The following is an 8,779-nucleotide window of genomic DNA, read 5'->3' as shown; positions in this document are numbered from 1 at the left end:
AAAGTGAATTTTTCTCTTGTAGGTCCCCTTTAAGTCAATAATTCCTTAATAAAGATTCCTCAATATGGTGAAATAATTTGCTATTGGGCCTAGTACGTTTCATGAATATTAAGGTATCACTGACTTAAAACAAGCAACAAGCTTGTATTTTTATTTTATTGCTAAAAAGTTACTTGTGAGTTAATTTTGTCTTATTTAAAGTGAACTAAGATATTTGCAGTAGGAACAAGACCAAACATATTTGGTAAGATTTTGTGTTGTTATTTGGGGAAAAAAAAAATCACACCAGACACATTTTAATGTTTAAATATAAATTTGTATTTACATCAATATTAACATCAAGAAACAAGGTAAGAAAACAAAACCCAACAGTATTTTACATCCTGTGATCATGATCGTGTGTTTTCCAGATTTGCTCCTGCGACGTCAAAAGAAGAGCAACATTCCCTGTTTTTAATATTTATTTTTCCTCAATTCCAGCCAATTCCAGTTGTTTTGACATAAAAATAACACAAATCATGAATAAAACCTCTTCTCCAACTCAAAGGGACATTCTTGATGAATGTAAGCACCACATTAAAATCAACTGGCTGTAAGGTTCACAGAAAGAAAAGGATTTATACCACCTCAGCAGAACCGGACGACCTCTCTACTCTATTTCAACTAGATCAGAGTATTTTATACGGAATCCAACTTTTGCTCCCCTTACATTATATGCAACAGCAAAAAAAAAAAAACACACACACACACAATCTACTCAGCTGTTTCTATGCACTGCAGGATGACAAACAGAAATCTTTGGATTGAGCGTGTATTCAAAGGTAGATTTCTCAATAAAAACCTCCACAGGACAAAAAAACAAGTGAATTATGGATAAAATTATGATCTAAATTCCTCCTTTTATAGCCTGAATTTGAGTTAAAACTACCGATTTTTGAAGCACCTCAGGAGAGGATTGACTGGCAAGAGATCTGGGCCTACAGAACAACACAATCATGTGTCACTTCTTTTGCTGTATAGACATATTTCTTTTTTTTAAATTCTTATTTTCAAAAAAAAAAAAAAAACTTATTTAAAAAAGCGTAACAACCTACTAGCACCTGTATGCTTTCCGACTACATTCTAGGAAAATAGGAAGAGGTTCATGATTTAAGGATTAGAAATAAAAAAAGTGCTTCCAGACAGCGTGAAAATGGCAGTATATCAAAGAAATATACATGTACTGCTTCCAAAAAACAGCCGTTTTCCTCCCAATTAATGTATCGAAAAGAAGAGCTGATCTATGACAGAATAAGAAAATTACACCTTTAAATATCAAGCCTTACAATCTGTGCAAAAAACAGTATGTGAGCTAGAAAAGCATAAATATATTTATATATAGTACATTTGAAGCATATTTACAGATCATATTTACAGAAAAGAAGAGGAATAAAATGTTCCAAACAAGACATCGAGCTAAATACTGCGGTACCAATCTTTGGGTGAACAATGTGTCAGCGTTGTCCTCAGAGGGAAACCGGGAGGAAGGATTATTGCTCGATATTTGAGTCCAATACGATCATCTAGCACTTTGTTTTGTAGTGCGAGTGGATCTAACTTCTGTGAAGATAATTAGTTTAGTTTATAGTAACAACCTGGACTGGATTTGCAGCTCTGAACTTTCTTTTTTATCATTACAACTTTAAAAGATCAGATTTTAGCTTCTGACTGGCTCACCACTAATTTGTCTTGGTGAGGTGTAAAACAGTCTGGGGTTTTTGTGCATCTTTATTAGATGAATGTGCAGTTTGAATTTTTTAATATTTCTAGAAGGAACCTCAAGGATGGATCCACATTTTGTATGAGTTGTGGAGGAAATGGCATGGTCGCCATGAAGTGGTTTAAACTTGTCAAGGAATATCTCCATTTATAGTAATAATTAAATTGCAAAAAGATTACTTCAAAAATTTCTAAAACATTAGGAAAGTTACCCTTTTAGGAGCAATTTTAAAATCTTAATTCATCTTCTTATAAACATAACTCTTCTCTGGTTCCCACTGAGGAGCAAAACCTGCAAAGTTTACCCAATCTTAAAGAATGTAAATGGAAAAAAAAAAGAGGAAATTTCTGAGGCTATTTAGTAATTCATGAATAAAGGCCTCTAAATTGCCACAATCCGTTCGATGTTGGCTTTCCTTAAAGTGCAACGAGCCAACGGGTTAGTTCGATCCTACTCAGCGGCATCCTGGACGACGAGACGATGTGCTACTTCTTAATAACATTCATGTGAGCGTCACAACCCGACGGCTCTTTAGCTGCTGGCCGTGTCTGCAGGGATCCTACGGGAGCAGCAGAGGGATGGCGGATGGAAAGTTCAGAATCGACATTTTTACATCTGAATATAGCTTCATGATACATTCGACAAAACAGAGGCTGTTTAAATACATTTGTCCATATAATGTAGCTTCACCGTTTGGTCCAATGAAAGGATATACAGAGGAACACTGGCTGCTCAGGAAGGGAGGAACATTAAATTCATGTCCGTCTCTCTGTGCATGATGGATAAACAGTTTGTCAGATTTTTAGGAAGGCTGTGTGTTTTCATGTGACAGTCTGTCTTGTTTTTCCTCCGGCGGTGAGACTGACATTACTGGCCATCATTCCAGAGGGAAGTTCACTCCCCCGTCTGGTGGGAATGTGGCGCTACACGGAGGATCATAACACGCCAGGTTTATTTCCACACACACTGCAGCTCAGAAGCCGTCTGCCAAATCTGGGTGGAGATCACAGTGAGACAAAAGCTTCTGGCGCGTTCATCAGCAGTATTTCTGGATCATCAGGGGGAAGAGAGCAGAGTGTGAGCATTTAAAGAGAAACCCACCAATAAAAACATGCAGAGTTCATCGTAAAGCAGCAAAGATTATTGATTCCTGTATCTGAAGAAAAATGATTGTCATGCTGAGATGTAGCAAAAAAAGGAGACAGAAATTAGATATTTGAACAAAAAAAAACAAACAAAATATTTTTATCTAAGCTTATAAAATGGATCCCTTTGTTAAGAAAGATTGAGACCAAGAAGACATTTTTTACTATCAATAACAAGGATCTCCAGAACCACAAGTAACTGTCAAACACTTTGGCTGAAAATCATAGCGAACCAACTAATGTTTTTAGATAAAAATGTAACAACAAATGCAGGTTTTAGCAGTTTTTTCATGCAATAATTGCACTGGAGTTTCGCAACAGAATTAGACTGACAGTACAAATATTATTTATTTATTTGCTCCTGTGTGACAACAGAAAAGTGCTTGTTAATATCATTATATTATCCAGCCTGGATGGGTTTTTTTCTAGCCACTTTTAGTGTATGTGAAGCTAAAACTGATTTTAATTTAAAATGTATTATTCGCATATTTTAGTTTTGAAAAGCAGAGGGACAACAATAGATCCCTGTGGCACTCCTCTTGTTGATATCCTTCTGAGATGCATTCAGATGTGTAAACCATCCTCAGAATAAACAATTAATGTTCTTTCAGTATTGAGACTCCCACTCTTTGCACATACCTGATCAGGCCCCATAGGCATGCGCCCCATCACCATTGGGTTCATCCCCATCTGTCCCATGTGACCACCTCCTCCGCTGGCCGGCATGCCGCCGTTCATCATCATGCCTCCGTATTGCCCGGGATTTCCCTGCTGTCCGAACTGCTGCTGACCAAGCGATGCCTGCGGCCCAAACTGCTGCTGAGGGTATGAACTGGGGATAAAAAAAATTTAATACAGACAGGATTTAAGTAGGGGTGCATTCACACCAGCCCTGTTTAGTCCGCTTTAGTAAAACTACGGTTCGTTTGTCTAGAAAGTTCAGTTTGATTGGGGAGATGCTCAGTCTGATCCACCTACAAGCGTAGATCTCAATGAACTCCAGAGACCACTCCAAAAGCAGGAAGCAAAGGGCATTCTGGGTAAATACAAGCAAAGCAAATGCTTGAGTCTGCCGATAGAGGGAGAAATGGCTTATGGTTTTCTGCCAGACACGAGAGAAATCCTACAATTGATCAAATCTGATGCTACTTGCTTTACGTGTACATTTTGTGAAGGAGGAATTTGCTCTCATTTCTTCGGTGGTTTTTAGTACACAGATGAAGGGCTAACCAGGTTTTTCCAAAGGGTTTGGTTTGATTGACACAGTGCAGTGGGAAAGTAAGCTGCACCAGCTGAAAATGTAACTAACGTTGCAGTTTTGGTCCCCAATCAAACCAAGTCTACAGGACTATCCAGTGAAAATCATCAGGATAAGTGATGGCGTCGTACCTGTTGCGTCCCATGCTGCCCTGTGACCAGCCTTTCATATCAGCTCCTGGGTACATAGGCCCCCCCTGTGAGTGCTGTTGCATCATGGGGTTTTGAGGCCCCATGCGCCCTGGCATCATGGCATTGGGCGGACTTCCACCTGATGGGCCAAAAGAGGGGTCACCTTGCTGGGTCACGCCTGTTGAAAAAAACCCTAAACCTTCAGCTCGCTCCTTCTACACACTGAAAATATCAAACATCAGACACCAAAGATAACATTTAACCTCGTTAGGTCCTCTGTGAATAATTAACTTTACCAAAAGTTTGCTGCACATCTTAGATCCACCACAAGAGAGCAGCAGCATTCACTAAACTCACCATAGCTCCCACCGTAGCCAAACTGCTGCGGTCCCGGCTGGCCCATGTTTGGCCCCCCCATGGGGCTATCCATGCCCCCTGGAGCCGTGACGTTCGGAGGCGGACTGAACCCCCCTGCAGCTGCTGCAGCGGCTGCTGCTGCCTGCTGCTGTTGCTGCTGCATCAGCATCATCATGCGCTGCCTCCTCATGTGCAAGTTGACAACGTCTCTGTTACGCTGAACCATCATCTGAGCATTTAGGAAGCCCTGCTGCACAAAGCAGATGTAATATTGTGTTTACTCTGATGTTTTGGTTATGTTTTGCACACATTTAAGAAGATTTGAATCATTTGAAGGAGACATTTGTCGTATGGAAATCATATTTATCCTATTTATTGGTAAAATTACCATAAATAGACTTTATTTTGCGATATTCCAAAAGTAATTCCAATAATCTACCTGTCCTCCCATGCCAGGCTGCATGCCAGGCCTCATGCCAGGGTTCCCTCCTGGGTTCTCCATCTTCATCGCCATGCCCTGCCGTGTCTGATTCATAAACTTGACAAAAATAAATAAATAAATAAACATTAGAAAATAACATACAGAAATATTTAAACTTTCTGGCAATTAATTAGTCCAAAAGACTAATGTAAAAGATATTTTTCTCTAAAATCAAGTAATAGATTACAGGGACAGGATAGTTGCAGCTAATCACGATGGTACAACTAAATACAAAAAAACTAAACAAAAATTGAATGCATAACCATGTACATTGGATAATTTAAAAATACGTCTGCTGATTTAATCATGAAAAAAGTTTAACAAAAAAATTATCAGCAAAGCCTGTAAAATAATAAATTTAATCTATTGTTTGAAAATAAAACCATGGATGGATGAAAAGACAAACAGATGGATGCATAGATGAAAATCTCTCAAGCTCTACTTTCCTTCTTCCTATTTATTCAAACCTGAATAATATTCTAAATTAACTGCACCATTTTCTAGACTGACTGACACCGAATTTCTTTTAAATATACATATTTTAATTTTCCACTATTTTTAAAACAAAACTTAATCCTATTTAGTTCACAACATAGCCTGAGACGTACTGATCAGTTACTTTTTGTTTACACCCAGAATTAGGAAAGAAATTGTTCATTGGGGATTTCACCTTAAAGCTATTATTGTTTTTTTTGTATTATTAATTTGTAACGAGCCCCTTGAAAATGAGACGGTACGTCTCAAAGAGTCAATAAATAAAATAAAATTTAAAAAAACTTATACCGAAATCTCCCAAAGCTGTAACTGATCGTTGCGTATGTTCAGCGTGGCGTCCTACCTGCTGTCCCTGGAGCCGCTGCTGCAGCTGCAGCCTCATGGGCTTGTTGGCGTTCATCATCCTGGGTCGCATCATGTTGGCTCGAGGATGCCCCATGCCGCCCATCCCACCCATACCGGGAAAGCTCCCGCCTTGGCCCATCGGTGAGAGCATGGGCCCAAACCCGGCCTGCTGGCCCTGCCCCTGCATGGGGTTCCCTCCGTAGCCAGACTGCATTGGCATAGCAGGGGGTCCGGGATAGCCTGCTCCATACAGAGGCTTTTGGTCAAGCAGCATGGATGGGTCCTGTCCTCCAAAATGCTCCAGCTGCTGCTCTGCTCCCTGGGTCTGCAGCACACAAGACAAGGAGGACAAAGACAAGTTTGTCAAACTTCTCAGTTTAATTGATTCATCTCCGCCTGGTCGGCTCAGTAATTGCCTTTTTCTAAGCAGCACAGACGGACTCCTTAAGGCTCATCTATCTCCCTTCAGTGAGACGACAGCCTAGACACACTGAGTCATGACTGAAATATCCAATGCAAAAATTAATATGATGGTCTGTCGCGACTCACACTATGACAAATAATCTTTTCCTCCCGTAGCAGCACTTTCAGGGAGCACAACGCTGCAGTGTGGCTCTTTCTGACATCTTACCTGGCTGACAAGGTCTGGGATACCAAGAGCTCGGTCTATCTCCTCCAGAGCGATGCCGTCGGTGTTGTTCAGCAGCGAATCCAGCTGGTCTAGAAGCGCCCTCTCATCGCTCTGACCCTCACTGGTGGTGGGAGGAACCAGAAGATCATCTAAGGGGTTGCCAAACTGGCGTCTGCATCATGCAAACAGAAAAAACATAAAAAGGTTTGAATCACGTCTGTCGGTTAGATATAAACTATAGCTTCCATTAAAACATTACAAATATGTGCAAAATTTTTTTTAAAATAGTGCGCTAAAGTTTAAAAAAATTATTTTGTAACTGCTGTGTTTCCATTAAATTAGAAACACAATTAAAGTCACATGTGAATAAGTTTGCTCAAACATGTCGCATCAGCATCTTCCTACCACTTCTTGTCATTTTCTTTGTCATTTCCGCCAGTAGTAACATCCAGTTGTCAAAGCGAAAAAAGTTGCAGTTTGGCGAAATACACAAATTTTGATACAGCTAATAAACCACCTCATCCTAGTTTTCAAAATGGCAGTGTTTCCATTAAGCAAATTTATTTTTGTATTTCCAATTTAAGAAATTATCATGAGCAATGCAGCTCCACCCACCTGTTTCCCTCCATGTTCATCATGGGTTCATGCCAGGATGGGGACTGGCTAGGCTGGCCCTGCTGGCTGAAGGGACTCATACCCATGCCCATATCAGAAGAACCTCCTAAACCAGTAAAGAAAGACAAAAGAAGTTAATAGTGAACAAGAAACAGAGGTTTTAGTAGGTATTCTGCAACGAAAGTCCAATTTCTGCAAAAAAAATGCAAGAATAAAGAGAAAACTGTAGGCGTTTTAAACCATGATATACTAAATGATTCATAAATGGATTATTGGAGCCTGTGCATCAATTAGAAATACAATTTCACCTTCTGTTATCGTTAATTGTCCTACTCTATTGTTCACCTTTAACCTGTGGAAACAGTTTCTGACCAATATGAAATAAACTTTGAAGGTTTCTTTGAAGGTTTTGTTTCAGTACTTATTTCTGGGTACTGAAACAAGAAGTTTCAGTACCCAGAAATGCATCTTTACCACTGATCCACTGGGTTGGATACCAAGTTGTTTCTCTGCAGCTTTGAATCTCTCCCATATTCTCAGTTTTTTACTTAGCATCACCACAAGGCAACAGTTTGAGCAGCGTACCCATATCCATGAGCTGCTGCTGCAGCATCGACCTGTTGCCCGGCACGCTGTTGGAGCGGCTGACCATGGGTCCTGACATCACGCTCTTCCCGTTGTTGTACTCCATGCCTGGGCGCATCATGGATGGATGTCCTGCTGAACTCACAGGGCTGATGCTGGAACGAGGCTTCCAGTCCCCAGAGCCCCCCATGGGAGACCTCTGGGGGCCTGCGCCTCTATTGATTGGCCCTGGATATGCACAAATGACAGAAGAGCATTAGTTGGAATTAGGATTGCAAGTTATCGATTAAAGAGTTAATCTAAAGTTGACTGATCTTATCCATTGACTAATGATTAATTGACAAGCGTCCATTTCTTAAAAACCTGAGTTTTCTCTTGTGTCTAGAGGGCCGACCATAATTCCATAAAAAAAACACAAATTCATTATTTCATGTCAGTTGTATTAAATACTGACTGAATAAATGGAAAATTGTGGTTTTCTCGCATTATTAAACTCATTTATAAAATAGAACAAAACAGGAAGTTGCTGAATATAAGAAAAAAGAAATTAAAAGAATAAAATATGTGATACACTTAATTCCCCATGAACAGAAGTACCACCTGTGGTTGCTGTTGACAAAATGTTAAAACTTCACTCCATGAAGCACATTATTTAACTCACAATCAACCTTGCTTATTGGCAACATGTGTCTTTTTCACCACATAACAAGTTTTCTCTACTATTCTGTTTTTTTGCCATCACATCCTCGCCTAACTTATGTCTGAAAAGTTGATGCTGCTTGAAGTTATGCAGCTCGGCAATTTCCTGCTCTGGTAAGGCCCCGCCATCTTTATTTCTGTATCAACTGGTTGCGCTGACCAGCTGACCAGAATGACCAGCGCTGCCCTCTGCTAGTTGGCAATCAAATTACAACAATAAATCGTTTTTGCATCCCTAGTTGGAATCTTCGATCGGTTTTCTGGTCTTGGTTGCTAAA

General features: G+C 40.0%; 1 protein-coding gene across 2 annotated transcripts in view; it reads right to left on the bottom strand.

Annotated features, from left to right (window-relative positions):
• Positions 1 to 300: 300 nt before the first annotated feature.
• The window catches only part of LOC102223121 (nuclear receptor coactivator 3), a 72,143-nt gene continuing 63,664 nt past the window's right edge, over positions 301 to 8,779 (bottom strand). The window contains exons 15-23 of one of the 2 annotated variants that reach the window (XM_023332611.1): positions 7,803 to 8,030; positions 7,218 to 7,323; positions 6,603 to 6,774; positions 5,970 to 6,296; positions 5,090 to 5,188; positions 4,651 to 4,900; positions 4,294 to 4,471; positions 3,544 to 3,736; positions 301 to 2,807 (exon numbers count right to left, since the gene is read on the bottom strand). In XM_023332611.1, coding sequence (XP_023188379.1) covers positions 2,796 to 2,807; positions 3,544 to 3,736; positions 4,294 to 4,471; positions 4,651 to 4,900; positions 5,090 to 5,188; positions 5,970 to 6,296; positions 6,603 to 6,774; positions 7,218 to 7,323; positions 7,803 to 8,030 — 1,565 coding nt within the window. In that variant the 3' untranslated portion in view covers positions 301 to 2,795. The remainder of the gene's footprint in view (positions 2,808 to 3,543; positions 3,737 to 4,293; positions 4,472 to 4,650; positions 4,901 to 5,089; positions 5,189 to 5,969; positions 6,297 to 6,602; positions 6,775 to 7,217; positions 7,324 to 7,802; positions 8,031 to 8,779) is intronic. The other variant, XM_023332614.1, reaches the window with a different exon arrangement.

The sequence above is a fragment of the Xiphophorus maculatus genome, chromosome 1 (genome assembly GCF_002775205.1).
Source record: "Xiphophorus maculatus strain JP 163 A chromosome 1, X_maculatus-5.0-male, whole genome shotgun sequence".
Lineage (NCBI taxonomy): Eukaryota > Metazoa > Chordata > Actinopteri > Cyprinodontiformes > Poeciliidae > Xiphophorus > Xiphophorus maculatus.
The sequence above is the reverse complement of the archived record's forward strand: the minus strand, read 5'-3'. Positions and strand labels throughout refer to the sequence as shown.